This window comes from Falco rusticolus, chromosome 4 (assembly GCF_015220075.1).
Source record: "Falco rusticolus isolate bFalRus1 chromosome 4, bFalRus1.pri, whole genome shotgun sequence".
NCBI lineage: Eukaryota > Metazoa > Chordata > Aves > Falconiformes > Falconidae > Falco > Falco rusticolus.
Window position 1 is genome coordinate 18,229,100 of NC_051190.1, and position 18,437 is coordinate 18,247,536.

Consider the following 18,437-nt stretch of genomic DNA (forward strand, 5'->3'; position numbering starts at 1 on the left):
CCGCGCAGCTAAGTCTATATTAAGCTGCACTTGGCTGGATAAAGAGAATTTATGGCGATGCTGCCATGCTCCATTTTCAGCAACTTGTCAGCTGTGCAAACCCCTCTGACATTTCAGTGCAGCTGGTGTGTCCCCCATTGAGTAAGGCGGGAGGCAGCCATTTTCTAGAGGATTCCCGGGGCCCTGCGCCTTTGGGCGCTTCACCCCACGCTCCAGCTGCCGTAGCGGGGTGGAGCGGCACTAGCGGTGCCTGCAAGGTGTGTGGGTGAAATCCTGCACCGTGGGAAGAATCGGCACAAGGTCTCCATGTCCATAACATCTCGGACAACTCAAAAGGGCTGGGGACTGCAGGCCCTTCACCACCTTTAGCCAGGGCTAAACCCCAGACGTTGCAGGTGGGTTTGGTGCGGACACAGCCATTGTGCCATTGATGAGCTCTCCCAGACACCAGATCCTGGTTAAAATACAATCCTCCAAGATGGAAAGAGGCAGGGGAACAGTCGGTACAACACGGACAGGGGTCCATGTGGGGACGGGCAGCAGCCCTTTGAACCAGCCCAAGTGGTCCCGAAGGGAACATTTCCCACAGCACATCCATGCCCTGCTCCCAGCCAGCCAGCCCAGGGGCAGTGCCAATGCCCTGTTTCTTGACTGGTCTGCCTCTGTCACAGATGTTATTTGCACTGTCAACAGATCTTGGCTGACGGTTCACTCTGATTCATCCTTTTCCTAGATTATACCATTTTTTTACAAAATTAATAAGCAGCGTCAAAGATTTACTTTGCTAATGTTCATAGAACTGATGTAACTATAGAAGATTAACCAAAATATATTTTTTTTTCAGCAAGAGACCATTCCGTCTAAGAAGTATCACATTCTTTGTTCAGAATATTTTACAGGCTTCTCAATTTAGACAGCACACCAGTCTCCAACACCACTGTGCTCATGGCTGCTTTGTAAAAGCAGTGTAGCATGGGCAGGTAGTTTCTCCAATACAGTGCAATTTCAGTACACCGCAGTCTGGGCTGTTCATTGGATTAGGAAGAATACCTCTCAATTTCAAATATTCTTCACAGGGGGTATCAAATCAAATCCTCACCTTGCAACTGCATCTTTCCTAGGAAAGAAACCACAGGCAAGAGGCTGTGAAATCAAGCCCCACCAATTTTTAAGTCATATTTCTTGTTACAGTCTCAACTGCACTCTGCTGGAGTTTGCCAGCCACAAAATAGTCTCTGCATGACAATGCTCTCTCTTTGCTGTGTTTTGTAACAAGAAACATGGTGTTCAAAGCTCTGTTAACCTCTATTAAAAAGCCATTATCCAAAGGTCCTCATTTAATTAATGCTGTTACACAGCAGGGAAGGCAGCAAAAATTTAAGAACGAAATAAGTGGTAAAGGAAAAAACAACAAACCTCCAAGCCAAGAATGTAACAGCTCCATTTGGTATGTCAGGGAACAGCCTGATTTTATATTTTGCAGTAGCAAGCACAACAGCAGACCCACACATCAATCTATCTGGTCTAGCAGTTTAACCCCCAGCAATTGCTGCCCATAATAGAGTCCATAAATGGTTTCCTGATGTTATCATATAAATCAGTGCTCTCTGTAGCTGGTATGTTATTCTCCCAAACGATGCTGTTTGGGTCACAGAAACTGTCTATCCAGTGGTTACTTATCGCTTGCTAATTTCTTGACTGCAAAGCCCCTGGCCACCTTCTTGTATTTCCATGATCTTCAGCCAGGCCATCTTGGGCCATGGTCTTATCAGATCTGCTAAGTTAAGTAGGGTCAAACCCATGAAGTCCTCTCGAGAAGGAAAACAGGGATACTGAGAACACTATCAGGTATTTGAAAAGCAAGTTTTCTTCTAAGTAGAAATATATCACTTGTCAATACCATGATTAGGAAACACTACACTTCTGGGAGCAATGCCTTCTCCATCAGATGCAGAGCGAAAGGCTGCCTGGGTGACACCTCTCCTGGTGACACATGTGCTAATCCCCCAGATTTCCAAGGTGGGTATCACATTTTGCCTACTTTAGGTCTCCTCCATAAATTACCTCGAGTTCAGGATTCACTTCCTTTTCTAATACGTTGCTTAGTGTTTCGGTGTGCTGGAAACGGCACGTTAAGGCAACAAACACCACCCCCCAGGCTGGGGACACACTCATGGCCAAATCTAGAAGTCTTTTCCAAGGCAAAACTCCCATCTTCTTCTGAATAACACTGGCAGGTATTCCCCTCGGAGTTTTGTAAAATAATCGCTCGTTCCTCAACCTTCATTAAGACAGGAAAGCCACTTCCATCGGTAGCACTTGCTATTTTCACACCAATTTGACACTTGCTCAGGAATCTCGGGCTAATAAGCTGCTGCAGGAGGTGCTCTGTTACGCAAAGGCAGAGAGCTGTGCCAGCCAGCAGCCACGTTCAAAGGAGAAAGAGAAGACAAGAGGTACCTGCAAAGCAATTCCTATGGGTAGCAGCTCAAAATTCATGCAAAGTAGGTACCTAACAAGTGTTAAATAAAAGCACTTTATTAGCAAACTGGTAGAAGAAAAGGTCGGCCCTTGGTAATGAACAATTCCTACTTATTGCTTACTGTTTCTAAGGGAGGTACTCGCATGTGGATGAACTCTTGCGTGAAACCCAGCAGGCTCTCATGCAGGATTCTTTCACTCCGTTGGTTTTGCTTATTTGTGCATTTCCTTCAACACTTGGAACCTATGTCTCTCAAAAGCAAAAGGATTGACAAGTTTATAACTCAAATATCAAGAGGGGCCGACCCCTGTGACACCATTTGACATGAAGCAGGCCATCAAACCATGCTTCAAGTGCCTAAAATGTCTTCTGTTTTTAAGGTAATTGATGGGACACATGCTGATGCCAAATCCTTGAGAGCAATTTCTATAATGTTTGCTTCCATTGTTTTTGCTTATAAAACCCACATGTTTATTCCCCTCTATTATGAATCCGTGGCATTTCCAAGGGCCAAGGCATTAGCTGGAACGAGCTGCAGAATGTGCCTGTGTAACCCAACCTTGCATCGCCTTTAAGAAATGCATAGGCTTGATGGGGCAGTCTAAAATTGACAAACAGTAGCATACACCAAGCATGCCCAGCAACGCAGTGTAACGCAATACGGGATTATAAAGAGTCAGATGATGGATCTCAACAATAACAACTACTAAGTAATGAAAGCAATCATAGAGAGACACCCTGTGGGAAAAACACCAAGGATCGTCTTGGAGGGGAAAAAAAACCCCAACCCACCACACCTCCAAACTGTGACAGATATAAACATATCAGATTAAGTTTGTTGCTTAAATAGAGTAAGGACATTTGACTTTCAAAGTATTTGCCCAAGTTGCTTGATAGGGAGCTGCAAAGCCAAGCCCCCATGTGAAGGTCAGGCACGTTGGTGGCTGGCCTGGGGACGGGATGGAGCGGCGGGGACAGGGGTGTGAGCCCCTTGCCCCTGCCCCAGCCACCACCAAATCACTGCATCTCACTGCAAAGCAGCCTGGCAGTTTCCTTCGGCTCCGAGAGGAGCAAGCACAGCTGCATCTCCTGTTTCAGTGGGACCTGGGTGCCTCTAATTGGGCCCTAAAAAAGAACATTGTGATTTTTAAGATTTTTTCCCCAGTTTCTATTTTCAGAGAAGTCTGAGACCAGCTACACTGGGTCCTCCCTGCATGGTAGGAAACCACCTCTGTCATCATCCACATTCCTTATTACAGGGAAAAGAAAATGTTAAAACGTCTAGGGAAAAAGGGGGAGCATGAAGGGGACTTTGGCCACATCAGAAATTAAGGAAACAAAATTTCAGACTGGGGCAGGGTCCAAATGATCCCGCAGGGAAAAGCACAGATAAGTCAGATGTGTGTGCCTTCGTTTGCATCAAGAAGAGTTAAATAATTAGCTGATGGATTTCTAAACCATTTCAAGTGTTTTAAACTGTTTTAAGAAGATCACCCCAAACCCCTGATTTTAGGGCAGGGCACAGCTCCACATATGAATGCTGACAGTGACATTTTGCTGATGGGGGGGCTGTGGATGACACTGAGAAGAACTGAGCTGGTCCTGGGGGTCTGGGCTGAATCAAGGCAAATCTCTGCCTTGTTCAGAGCCAAAACACATTCCAACTTTCACCCTAGAAGCCCGTGTTTCAGTGTTTGCCTGCCAAAGAACAACACTACACCTTACCTGCCACCCTCCCTGCCAATATACATATGTGCTTTTTTTATTTTTTACTTTTTTTTACTGACCATGTTTTAAAGTGCTTTGAGCAGCAGCCCCAGCACAGTCAGAGGACACACAACGCCTCTTTGCACCGTGCTCATCAACAAAGCAGCAGGGCTGGGGCCAACGGGGGAAGCTTCTACTCCCAGATATCATTCATTGCACTGTCACAGGCAAAACGCTGAAACTTTCAGCACTAGTTGCATCCCTGCTAACGCGGTATTTTACTTTCCCATCTTGTGTTATTTACGTGACCTTGGTAAAGCACTTACAAATACCTGAATATTTTCATCCCTGGGTGGTGGTTTGTGGCCTCATCTTCCCAAAGCAGAGCACCAACAGCTGCCAAACAAATGTAAACCAGCCTGTGGTGAATGAAAACGGGTCTGTGAGAGACCGTGAGCGATTTTGTTATTTTATGGGGAGCAGGGGATTCATGAGGGGATGCTGAATGTCTGACTGCGACTTCAGGGACCAAGCTACAGCTCTGCTGGGGACTTTCCACCAACAGGCAAAACCAAAAGGTGCCCTGAGCTGCCCCAACGTAGCTTCATGTGGTTTGGGACAGAGCTGAGGCTAGTTACAGCCACTCGAGGGGGACACTGACCCCCTGTGCCAGTGACCCCCTGCCCCAGGGCAGCACTGGCTCCTGTCTGACAACCACAGCTTGCCCGGACCACAGGGCAGCACAGGCAGGCAGCACTGAATCCCACACTACCCACGGGCATCACACAGCGCATTTACCCAAATATTTACTATTATTCACCAAGGGCTTATTATTCCAAATCTGTGTGCAAGACAGGCACAGGCTCAGAGGTTCAATACTTTGCATCAGAAATGCAAGCTCAGACCTTTGGAGAAGATACTCATTCTGCACGCAGTCTGCATAAGAACCTACCTGTGGCAGCATATACAATTTAGCATTTACTGTTAACTCTGCCTTTATTCTGATGATTTATCTATGCTCTGGGTTTGCACGGCAGCCTCAGGAGTTACAAATACCTTGCACTAAAACCAGTAACTATAATTAAACTTTAAAATGCCTTTTCCCTTTTTCAGCCAAATTTATATAGTTTCCCTCCAAGTGTTCTATGGCAATACTATTAAATCAGAACCGTAACAACACAACACAAGGACTCTTCAAGGACTGACAGCCATCAGCATAAGCTTTTGAACGAGCTAACACCTCCAGGTTTGTATGAAACACTGAATTCAGCACAAGCCAGAGGAGATAAGAAACAGAGTCATTCTAGGAAATAGTATCACCCTTCGCATTAAAGGCAGGGCGTATCTTTCTTTTATAGCATCCAAACCTATCGCAGCCCCATTCCTCCTATCATCCTGCCACTAAAACGTGCTCGCGGGCAATGATGCCAGCAAGGCCACATGGCAATTTCGTTGTGCATACACGGGGCACGTCCTTCCCTAACCTCAGCCCAGGAACAGGTGGAAGGGTTTCTTCTAGAGTTACTCCAGCTGAGCCCTGGCTGGCTGCAAACTCTTCTTCATCTGTAGCTCTTCAATGACACTCTAACAATTAAATATAAATTGAGACCCATGCCTGCCGCACTTGAGACAGGCAGGAGATGCCCTGGGAGACAGAGTACATCTCTCTGCAGTCAAGGACTTGCTGAAGAATTTATGGTGATTCCCTTCATGAGGGACAGACATGGATAATGAAGTTGGATGGATGGCAAGGAGCTTCCTCTTGAAGGTCTTGCTTCTCTTTCATGAAGGCCCTGACATCTGTGTCCTGTCTCCTCCCAGGCTACAGCACTGATCACAGCTCACACCAGCCCTTCCTCCGAGGGGCAAACGTCACATCAGTTTTGACTTGCTGCGTCAGAGCCTGCAGTAATTGCCTTTGATGATAAATCCTGCTGCAGGAGATGATCCATGTGGTCCTGAATCTGTGTTTAACAGCTGTGAGGGGAAGGGGAAGGTCCTACCAGGCAAGGCAGGGGGTTGTGCATCAAGACAGGGTGCCACCAGCCTCACCCGCTGGCAGTGTGGGCATCACAGCAACACCGGGAACAGGAGAAAGCGTCTGCTTTGGAAAGCTCAGCCAGGCATTGCAGACATACCGTCCTGGCACGCAAGGGCGCTTGGCCAGTTTGTGACAGGACAGGGCAGGTGGAGGAGAGAGCTAAACAGGGGGGAAAGAGGGTGGATGACAATACAACAAATGTAAAATTGCCTTTTTCCTCTATCCAGGTCTACGGTGGGATCACCCTGTAGATGCCAACACTGGTGTCAGAGAGCAACCAGGATTTCCAAAGTCCCAACCATGCATCAATGTGGGCAAGGGACATTACTGGAACCAGCAGCCACAACAAAATCCATCATACAAAGCTCACACCTGAAAACACAGATGGACACCACGCATACGTCCCTTCCCCCAGCAACAGAAGGTCCATTTTCTCACTGCTTGGTGAAACAGCAAACATCCATATGTGCAGAGTTACCCAAGCTACATAAATCCAAATGGTAACTGATTTTAATGCGGGCTGCCCCCACATTAGAGCTGTAGGTCCCCTTCCCCTGGTCTACACGGACACCAGGTTCATTACTTCGCTTGACTGAAAAGCCATATCATCCCCAACCGATCCAAGGAATGACACTGGGCTCTCTGGGCAGTCAGTGCCAGCAGCCTGGACTTCAACATGAGAAGAACAAGGCCAAGAGCAGGGGACGTGGCAGGAAGAGAGACGATGCCCAGCACAGTGCTATGAGAAAAAGCATGCAGAACTGTTTATGTCTTCACACATTTGCAAAATATTTTTTCCCCCACCATATTTATCTCAAACAGCTGCAAAAATAATCTGAAAACTACTGTAGAAAGTTTCTATTACCAACAAGATAAAACACTCCCAATGACACAGAGTTATTCCCCAAACACAAGTTCCCTAGGGAAAAAAATAATCCATGGAAAACAGATAATTTGACTTAAATGAAATAAGCACAATTAAAAGTTTGCTTCTATTTGGTTTAACTTGATCAATTTCAATATTCGTGTGAGGTCCTGCTACAGCTAAAGCTCTTAGCTTTCTTTCTTAGAAATGCATTAAATATGATAAAAAAAGCACAAAGGAGATAAAAAAATAGTGTAAAAAGCAGAACTCTTCCTAGCAGAGGTGTTAACTCATCCAGAAAGTGCCACGGAAGTGCAGTGACGGGGCGCTTCTCCCCAGGCTCAGAAGCTCCTGTAGGAGCAGCTCTCCTGCATTAATCCTCATAACCCAGGAGATGGAGCAAACCTTCAGCCCTTGTAGGATTTCCAACCAACATCTGGGGACTGGCCAGGCCATGGTGAAGGCTTCTCACCCCACCCCCCACCCCCAAGAGCCAAGCAGCCTTGCTGCGTACAAAACATCGCTGCAAATATTGCTCACGTTTAAGCTGAAGAAGTCCAACATCATAAATGAAAAGTCAGCAGAAACCTGCAGGAGTCACGTCATGTATTAAGTCATTTTGGCCAACAAGTTTCGCTTGAGTATGCTCAGGTGAATTTTAAAGATTTTTGATCTTTAAACGTTTACCTGCTCTCGGGCAGGGGGCTCCTGGCCTGAGCCCTGTCCCTCCCCAGTCCCGGTGCCAGAGGAGTATTAGACTCCAGCAGGGCTTGCAGCATTCGTCTTCCCACATCTCAGAGCATTTGTGTTCAAAACAGCGGAGAAAAAGCAGACAGTAACTAAAAACATCAAGCACAGCTTATTTTAGCACAGTGTCCTAATGTGTTTTTAAGGATTCCTGACAAGAACAGCTTTTTCCTCTTCACGCATCAACTAAAAAGCACCCAGAAATGCTCCATTACGTACAGCTTCATGGGGGTTTTCATTTCCCATCTGCACACTCATCTCAGCAGCAGCAGCTTCTACCTTCTAAAGAGAGATGTTTGTGACGCTAAAATTGAACGCTGTGGGTGATTTGCACTGGTGTTTCACATTGTTCACCTCTTGTCTTTGTTCTGGATCATACTTAATGAGAGTTTCTAAATACTTCTTCAAACTGGAAGGGGCAGGGCGGATTCCGGAGGCTGGGATGCTCTCCTCTTCACTACGGCTGCTCAGGCACTAGATGTCCTCAGTAATCCTGCTGAGGAAGGGCTGCGGGTAAACAGCAGAAACACCAGACAGGTAGGAATTCAAAGCAAGAACAGGGAATTTGTATTTCAGCTGTGAACAAATGCATCAATTACAAGTACATCTGTTTTACCTCTTCAGCTGCATTATACAGGCCCGGTCTCTGAGCAGGCGTACATACGTGTCAAAACATCGCTCCACAAACACGGTGCAACAAAGCAAGCTGGAGGTCTGCAAAAGGCAAAGTTAAGGGTCCTGGGGAACAACTGGCAAAAAACAGGTTTGCACAAGCTGCACAGCATCACCAACTCCCTTGCTGGCCATGGGCAGAGGTCCCAGGGGACGCTGTGCCCTCCCTCTCCTTCCCTAGTGCCACCCATAGCTGACCCCAGCCCTTTGCTACCTGCCCCAGGCAACAGCTGAGGAAGAGAAGCTGGATCTCATTCTCTCCTCTTCTGGGCCTCCTTCCTTGGCTCTGCACTCCCACCCTTCACAGGCATTTCTAAGAGTGCCCCTCTTGCAGGGCCAGGCATGCGGAGGATGCCCAGAGGGGTGACGAGCGCTGCACCTGACGCCGTGCCAAGCTCTGACCTCCTGGGAGGTGCAGCCAGGCTCTGAACTCCGGCACTAGAGATCTCATACCCAATATCCCCAAATAGATTACCCCAAACCCATCTCAAATCCTCATCTTCTCAACAACATCACCCGTGCTGGTCCTGTCCAAGCACGCCAGGAGGCCAGGCTGAGTGCCAGCGGTGTGCCAACACGGATGTGGTAGCTAAATCCTGAACGCAAACAGAAAAGCCAATACAAAACTCAATGGCTACAGCATTAAAATAAAGGAATGCAAACAACGCTTCAAATGGAGCACGAACTTTTTTTTTTCCCACCCCCCACACTTCATTTCCTTTCTTAAATGAAAAGCTTTGAGTGCTGATAAATAACCACCAGCCTGTGCTGATACCATTCGTCCTGGGTAAGGTATTGGACTTTGTACCAATTGGCTTCTTGCTCAAAACACCAATGTTTTGTAACAGCAGCAAGCATGATTCAATGAATGAAGAACTTGCAAACAAACCTTGAAAACTACTTGGAGAGATAGCAAAGTATGACAACGTGGGGGTATTTTTAGTAGGCATGTCTGCAACTTTGTGTTAATACCTATTTTTACCAGGAACCTGGAAAGAAGCATGAAATTCAGTGGGGGTGGTGAAGCTTATGGATGCCACAAAAAGTAGGAAATGACAAAGCGCTCTTCAGAGAGGAGAGTGAGACTGAATTACCTCTACTGCTTGTGCCCAGGGTACAAAAGCAGTTGTACATCCAGAAGCCAAGTCACTCTTCCAGAAAGGTGGGCATCTCAGAGGACACAAACTCAGAAGAGGACCCAGCAGGTGAGCAACACAAACCCAACGGTCACACTCCAAATCGGAAAGGCTGCAGCAATTTTTAGGTGCAAGGAGAGATGAGCAAGAAGTATTTCCAGAAACACAAGGCCACCTCTGTGTATCGCTGCTGGGCTGAGGCTGGGCAGCAGGTCCAGGGACAGTGGCCCTCCAGGGATGCTCAATAAGCCCAGCTCGGCTCCCTCAGGGCAGCAGTGCCAGACAGGCCCCTCAAAGGCACCGAGTCCACCTCTCTCTCTCCCCTTGCACCATCAGAAATCCAGGCTTACAGACAAGTTTTGGGAGGGTCTGATCTGCCTTGGGCCAAGCTTCCCCCAGCCAAGGCCACTGACCCCCGGCACCCAACCTAACACCCCAGGCCAAAAGCAACCACACCAGGGTGATTTAGTCTCTCTTATTTTAAAGCTCTGAAATAACACACACTGCACTTTTCCAAGCACTCGAGTAGAAATAGAAGGAATGCTGAAGTGGTTTTGGTAACACACTTTTTAGTTTATTGACCTATACAAAATAATAGGTCTAAAAAATTCAGAAGTAGTAAAAGAATAAGCAAAAAGAGCTTTCGCATTTCTAGAAGGCTATACAAATATGCAAAAACAAGGAAATAAGTTATTTTTTATTTTGGTTTTGTTTGTTTAATTCCAAATCGCGACCCTAATAATACAAACGACTAAGTACCAGCTTAACAAGTGTGTCCTTCTGTATATATTACATGCTCTCGAATATTGGTAAAAAATGTCAAAAAAGTTTCAGAAACTTCTCTATTCACAATATGAACAAGGAGTAACTAATCCTTTGTATAAAAGAAAAAAAAAGAGCACCATTTATGGAATCCTGAAGCACAGTACAGCTGAGAAACAAGAGAGATTTTACTGTACGCAAACGAGTCATCGGAAATCACACAAGATAACCCATGCCATTGTGTTCCTACAGATGGATGACGTGAGGTAGGTTTATCCCTTAGATCAAGACTGCAGTCGCTTTTTTTTTTTTTTTCCTACACAAATGGTTTTGGGAAAATGCTGTTCTGTCACTTAGTGACTTCGCAATGCACCTGGCAGTTCAGATGGACTTGCGGTACAATCCTAATGCCCCTCATTTTAAGGCACCCGCTTGGCTGTTTTTGTTTGCATCCACCTGAAAATACTGGCCGTTACACTCGAGTTGTTTGCTGTGTGATCACTGGAGCTCCCCACTGCGGACCCTCGGTTGACTATGGCAGAGCAAAATGGAATCGTCACCCGATGAATGGGGGTCACCGTGCAGCCACCGTGAACATTTGCCTGCTCCTCCACACAATGAAGTTGTACCACGGAAAGGTCATTAAATGGGAGGTTATTAATTACACTTTATCATGGAAAAGAGAGTTCAAAGTTTACTGCTTCTGTTTCCAAACTCCACAACCACCTTTTAGCTTTACACAACATGTGTCAGCAAATTCTTTTCTTTCCAGAACAAACTTGTGGTGCTAACAAACACTCTTAACAACACCCCAAAAAAAGGATAAACTCATTCAAACCTCCATAATAAAAAAAATAATAATCCAGCCTTCCTTCAAGTAATGTTCCAATACTGATTAAGTCATCCTTTGCCTCACTCACACACACAGTATCTATCCTTCATAAGCTTACGAAAGTCCTTCCAGGTCATCATAAGCCATGGCAGAATAAATTTTCATTTCTTCTTTCAGACATCAGAATTGTGCTCCTAGAATTCCTGGTTTTTCCGTAAGAGTCTCCTTTTTGCCTTTTTTTTTTTTTTTCCTCTGAGGTTTGCCTTCAATACCTTCCAATCTTCCCATCTTCCCAAAAAGTGCTTGCTAAATATAAATACTTCAACCAAGTGCTGCATCTAGTCATCGATTCGACTGTGGCTTGCTCTTCCTCGTGGAGGCTATCTGGATTCAGAAAGAAATGCCGGTCATGGTAAGACTTTGTCATTTTTTGCTACAGTCCCTCTTCATGCTGAATTTCATCTTTCCCAGCAAAACAGCCTGCTTCCTCTTCTTGTTTGGTTTGGAAGTTCCACCCGAGACCTGCCTGGGACTCACAGCACTTTGTGCAAGGCACACAAGGGTACGAATGGGGGGCTGCAGGCAGTCTACACGAGCGTCCCGGGCTTTGAATCCTCGTGCCAGAATAACCTCTGCTCGTTGTTGTGCAAGTCGTCTTCCAGCCGGCTGTCCTCATTGCCACCCAGTTGGCTTGGCTCCGCGTACACTCTGTAAGAGAGACAGGGCATCAGGGCTCCGTGGGAGCAGAGGGTCTTCCCCAGGCCCCCAAGTGCTCCACCAACTCACACAGCTCCCTCGGGCTTGCAGCAACACTGGCTACTGTGAGTTCACCCCAGCGCGATCTGGATGCAAACACAAACCCACTTTTTGTGCTGTAATTAGTAAAATTGTGCGCAACGGGAACTCAGCTGCTATAAATTGTCAAAGACTGTAGGGCGCATTGATTGCTCGTTTGCCATAATCACATTAAAATAGAAAATAAAAGAGATGAATGATCAGACAAGCGATCCAGAATATGGAAAATTAATAGCTAATAAACCTAATTTAGATAAAGCTGCCAAAATAAGCAGAGTTTCAGAGCTCGATTATAGGAAATTAAGAAATTAGTAGAAACTGTATTTTTAAATGCTGTTACTGTAGAGCTTTTAAATCACTGCAATAGAAAAGCCCATGCCGTTAAGCTTAGAAACAAGGATCTAGCAGAAGCTTGTATATATTTTCTTACACTTCCATTTATTTTAAAACAAACAAAATAAAAAATTCAGTAATTTCACACGTCAGCCTGGCAGCAAGTGCAAACTGCAACCCACAAAGCAGGAGGCACACATGTGGGGTACTTACTACGGCTGGCTACATTAGCATAAACGTACTGAAACGTGACAGCATTTGTGGGGCAGAGCCATTCCCCTGGGCAGGAGGTCACTGTCCTCACTGCTAACAGCCAGCCAGTGATAGCAGGGGGAAGAAACCTAAAACATCAAGTAGAAGTAGCGAGAGACTTGCAGGAATTTCTGCAAGGCCAGTGTGGACCCTGGGCTCCCTGCAGCCTTCGGGAGAGCCCCCACGAGCAGGGTGGCTCTGCAAGCAGCTGCACAATCTGCCTGGTGCTCGGGTTAAGCTCCCAAGCGAGATGCGCTGGTAATGTCACATCACCTTTAAACACCAGTGCTCAGACACGAGGTTGAAAAGAGGTGCTTCTTTTCCTTGCTTTTTTCCTAAAGTTTATCAGCACAGGCACTACAGCTTCAGAACCACAACAGGACTGTGTCCTGCTGGACTGCTGATGGGGCACAGGAGAGACCTCCTGCCACCGGGGGTGAGAGGGACTGGGTTTAGCAGGTGCTCTGTTCACAGCGCTGCTCCGAGCATTGCAGCTGCCAGGGATGCAAGATCTTCGATGGTCCAGCACCAGCCAGAGGAAACTGCTGTGCAACCAATGAGTTCATTCATTCATTTGACTGTTTCCCCCTTCCTTGAATATCAGCAGTACAGTTAGTGGTGGTACAACTGATCTACTCCACACAAAGACAACTCGCTCCCACAAAGTCAATCTTATAATTACTCTTCATCCTGGCCCTTTAGAATCAAGCTGATTTTCTCAGAAGTTTCAACAGCCTGTGGAACGCAGACAGAAGGGCAGGAAATCTCCATATACTCTACTTACCTGCTCTGCAAAGGAAGGTTGCCATAAACATTCGCGTAACAGCTGGCATAAGAGGAATGGGACAGCGTATCATAGTCTGAAAGTCCCAGTGCAAGTGGGTTTCGCCAGTTCCCAGCAGTGTTTGCAGAAGATGCTGGAATTAAAAAAATAATAAATTACAGCACATTAGATCTTTCTCCAGCAAAATCAGCTGAGACAAGTGAGGCAATTCTCATGAGCAGCATCTATGCAGACAATGCAAACACAAAACATGATTTGCAAGCCCTGTAAGGGAGGAAAGCACTGTGCAAGTAGTATTTTGGAGCTAGGGAATCTCTTCAAAAAAACTTCACGACCCACTCAGTGATGCTCATTGTACGGTATTTTGGAAGCCATCATGGCAACTGCATTTAGATGGCATGAAGTTTTGCACATAGCTTTAGTTGGTAAATACACTTGTTTAAAACCTGTACAGCTCTTTATGCTCCTTCGGACTACTGCACTTGCAAAGAGCAAAAGGTGGTTTTACCCACAGAAGAAGCGAGTCTTCCCAAGCATGGAACACTGAGCTCCTGTTTGGTTCCTCATCTACCTTTCAGGACAGAGCTCTACCCTTGCTTTGACTCTGCTGACTTCATCAAGGCAGCAGAGAGGGGCAGAATTTGATGTGTAGCAGAGGCTTAGAAATAGCACTCAGCAGAGAAGAAACAGGACATTACCCGAAGAGAAAGATGACACCCGACTGCTAGGAGAGCACGGCACCTGCAGACCAGCAAAGCCCAAACTCCTTTGAGATCCTCTGTCAGACTCAAAGCCTGCCTGCAGGCTGTGACCCTGTTCCTTTTGACTGGAGGCACGTTGGTACCAGCCACGGAGATGCTCTGCTACTAAGGCCTTGTGAATGTTTTTGGTTATGTGCTCCGTTTTAGCAACTTGCTTCCGTGGAAGCCTTAGGGTTGCATATGGGTTGTGCGGTACTCTGTCCACCTCATCCTCATGGTAAGACCTGAATTCCCTGTAACGGTCATATCCGTAATGTGCTGATGAGCGGTAGGAAGGATTGACGCTGTACTGTCCCTCTGTATCACTCTCATAAACATATCCTCCATTGTAATAAATGTCAGATTCGGTGTATGGGGAATATCCAGAAATATAGTAACTAGAGGAAGGCTGTTCCTGACTTTTGTGGTAGACACCATTGCGGACATCCTTCTGGGCAAGATTTGGCATACTTCCTGAATTTGCAGCAGAAATGTTTTGTTTCTTTGACCGTCTTCGACCCCTGGTCCTGTTGTCGAGCGTCTGAGTAGTATAATACGGATTGGGAGTAGGTGTCACGCAGTAATACTCTGCACTTGACTGGCTAGTGTAGGATGATCCATCATCGAGGATCTCTGTGCTGCTGCTTCGCTGGGACTTTGAGAGGGTGAAGGCTGCCTTTTCAGCAGGAGCCTCGGACAGCAGGTGGGTTTGGGATTCGAGACTTCCACTGCGCTGCCGGCAATGGTGCGGGGAAACATCTGGCCTGAAACAACACAGATGTCAGCTGGTTAAAGGCAGTCACACGCAAATGTACACACAGAACTGGAGGGAGCACGCACAGGCAAGTCAGGCATGCCACAAACCCAGTCTTACGGTTCCACACAGAATATCTGCATCACAAGAAATTCAGCTTGGCTGAATTTTAGATTTGCTCCATCAGTAGGAGATCTCTCATAAAAATCAATCATGCTGAGTAAGGTTAATCTGTGACAGGCATACATACAGCAAAGCTCACAAACTCACATTCTGTAATGACTTACAGGAAGGTGTTCTCAGTTTTTACATAGGTAAAGTGTGTGCAAATAACCGAGCCGGGAGCAGAACACGGGAAGATGGGTTTCCCGTGGCTCTGTCTCTCCAGGCTGCATCACCCCAGCCAAATAAACCATGAGCTCTTCATAACATTATCAGACTTATAGCATCTCCCCTTCCCCAGCACGGATTCTCAGGTGACTAATAATACAGGTGAGCTCACATTGCAGCTCTCTTCCCATAGTAAGGGCACTAACTGGGTGCTCTCTCCTCTATCTGGATGCTTTTTCAGGAAGCTTATAGGAACATAATCCACAGCAGACAACTGTCAGCTTGTGAACAAGTTTTTGTGGGGAGATCACTAGCTGACACACAATACAATTTCATAAGCCTCACTTTGTTAGAAAACGAGGCCACAAAGGAATTGTAAAAAATTCTGGCTATCTTATGAGTATTTTACAGAAACCTTTTGAACACTCATTATTTGTTAAAAGTCCCTATGGGGCCTATCTGGAAATGACCTTTCTTCTCCTATAGTCTTTAATGATCAGATAAGCAATATTTGTGTGCCAGGTTCCATCTCACTCCTGATTTTGTGGACACCCATTTGTGCATGCTGCTGTTTGCCCAGACAGGGTTTGTGCTCACATGAACATCCTCGCTCGTGTGTCACAAAGCTGGTGCAGGACCGTGCCAGCAGATGGTGGCTGATACTAACCTTGTGCCTCCAATACCCAGCAATGACATTTTAAGAACCTGACCCTGCTGTGGGGAAAGCTGTATGGCCAAGGACCCTTTGCCCTCTTAACACCATTTGCTTTTATTCTGCTGCTGCCTAACACAAAGCTCCCTTACTTACTGTAAGTGGCTGCTACTGTAAGCATTGCGTGTGAGCACGGGGGTTGTAGGCATGCTTCTCCCCCCATGGGGCTGGGGTGGCCGGTCCAGGGTTCGGTAAGGACTGCTGTGAGTCGAAAGCAGGTCCCTGTAACAAAGGAGACAATCTCAGTTAGGTTAAACCCCATGCAAGTCACAGCATGTGGAATAGATGGACCATAAGCCTTGAAGACATAAAACGAAGGGCACAGACCCCAGGTAAGGGCATAACTGCATGTGCTTCCCCCTATAACTACAGAACTGTTAAACTGGAAGAAAAATCCAACCCTTTCTTGTGGTTCAGGAGAGGTCTTCACAGGATGCCCAGGACAGAAGTACGGAGCAGAAGAGACAGAGCAGATAACAGAGAAGCAAAGGAATCAGGTTTTAAATTAGAGCACATCACAGCTAAATGGTTACGTAAAGCTGTAATTCAGCTTCTGAACTTCGTGCAGAGAAGCATTCTGCTTATCTTGAGCGACAGGCAAGAAAAACACAAAGACATGACATTGCCCAAAACTTTAACACATTTTTAAAGCATGCCTTCGACAGCCTGCTCATGCAAGGCACAGTCCAAGAAGTATCAAGATCAGTGGGAAACCTTACACTGAGAACAACTAGCACCAGATGAGACCCATACAACGTGATCACACAACCATCAGCAGAGCTACTGCTGCCCACGCGCTCCACAGAACTGTTGTTTTAGCTCAGAAGTGCTTAATTTCCACAGATACATCCAGGAACCTCAGTCAGTCACTGCAGCTGGCACTATTGATGATAGCTGGCTGAATCCCAGTAACTCCGCTCTTACACAGGGAATTGCTCATCAGGACTTAATGCGAATTCTGTATGCTTTGACAGCATACCTGCTGAAATACTGATACCATCGGGAGGAATGGGTATGGTTTGGTGTTACCTGAAGCCACTAAGCACAGTCATCAGGAAAACTACAAGTTGTTTAACTAATACTGAAGACAAACCACAGAAAGAAACAAAGGATGACAGTATTGGTGGGCACGAGCAATTCCTTAAATGCAGCCCTTGCTATTCAATTTCTCACCCGTCTCAAATCTCTTCACAAAGACTACACCACCTGACAATTTCCGAGACTGTGACAACTATTTATACACACTTACAGACACTTTGGTTACTAAGTGGGAAATGTAGCTCCCATCACCGAACCTTGTAACGGCAGAGGAGTGGAGGCACCAGGCTCCACCGGAGTGCCCGTAGTCACAGGCACCATGGCAGGGGCAAGATGGAGCTCCTGCCAGCAAGGCGGTGAGCACGGCGGCAGCAAGACATGCCCTACCTGGAGTGTCTGGTTTCCAAGAGCTGCTCGTTGATGGACGACTTTCTGAGATGAATTCTCTCCACCCCGAGGGACTTTGGCGGAGGGAGCCTTGGAGAAAGCTGCGCAGAGCTGGGTCTCTGTGCTGCCACAGGAAGCGATTCACTGACTGTCGGAAAGAAATCGGTCTTTCGTTAGCAAAATCCTTGATATTTTTGGTCTGTATGCAAATCTGTGGCCCCTACATCAAAAAAACTTTGCACTACAGAGACCACAAGAGAAGCTGTGAATGTAGAAAGGCTCTCCTGCCTGCACCCAGCTCTCCTCCAGGCTGACAGGACACTGCAGAGGCTCCTCCAGATCTCAGCAGCCCTGGCTCCCATGGAGATTACACCCAGCTTGGGGCTGTGCCAGATCACAGAGTGGAACTTCCTTGGGAAAACACCTGTTTGCACACAATCCTTCCCAGAGCCCAGCAGGCAAGCTCAGCCTCTGCAAAGGCCAGTTCCTCTCCTTCACCTTCCAGCTCCTTACTTGAAAATGACGTTTTAAGAATTAGTTTTGAAACACAACCTAAAAGGGACTGACTTCAAAAGCGACCGAATGAGCAAAGACAACGGAGAGACACATTTGGCTGAAGGCAATTGGGAAGGCGCTGGTTTGATCCTTGTTCTCATTTTGCTCAGGGCACAACCCAGGTCCCATCAGAGCCAACAGGAAACTCCAACACACACATATAAATGCAGGACGAGCATCACAGAGAACGCGCTCACTAGCCAAAGCCCTGGCTCTACTTCTACTTGTAGAAGCAGGAATCAGGTGTAACTCCATTTTAAAGCAACAGATGGGTTATATCAGTCTAAAACTGGGACAAAGTGGGATGGGAATCAGGCCCTAAGTGAAAAGTGAGCAATAACTTAGATAATGTTTGTCCCCAAATAATGATTACCCGGTTTAAGGGAGAGGCAAACCAAGTCCTTTCCACCTTGTGGAACAGGGTGTGAATGTGTGTGTCTGTGGGCGTGTGTGTAAAATGAGTAAGCTGAACAAACACCGTACCCATGTGAGATGCAAGCTTACTAGGTAACA

The 18,437-nt window shown here is 46.5% G+C and overlaps 1 protein-coding gene across 5 annotated transcripts in view; it reads right to left on the reverse strand.

Annotated features, from left to right (window-relative positions):
- Positions 1-10,712: 10,712 nt before the first annotated feature.
- The window catches only part of FRMD4B (FERM domain containing 4B), a 137,984-nt gene continuing 130,259 nt past the window's right edge, over positions 10,713-18,437 (reverse strand). For all 5 annotated transcript variants that reach the window (XM_037383971.1, XM_037383968.1, XM_037383970.1 and 2 more), the window contains 5 exons: positions 17,370-17,517; positions 16,041-16,166; positions 14,107-14,912; positions 13,409-13,541; positions 10,713-11,952 (listed from right to left, as the gene is read on the reverse strand). In XM_037383971.1, coding sequence (XP_037239868.1) covers positions 11,832-11,952; positions 13,409-13,541; positions 14,107-14,912; positions 16,041-16,166; positions 17,370-17,517 — 1,334 coding nt within the window. In that variant the 3' untranslated portion in view covers positions 10,713-11,831. The remainder of the gene's footprint in view (positions 11,953-13,408; positions 13,542-14,106; positions 14,913-16,040; positions 16,167-17,369; positions 17,518-18,437) is intronic.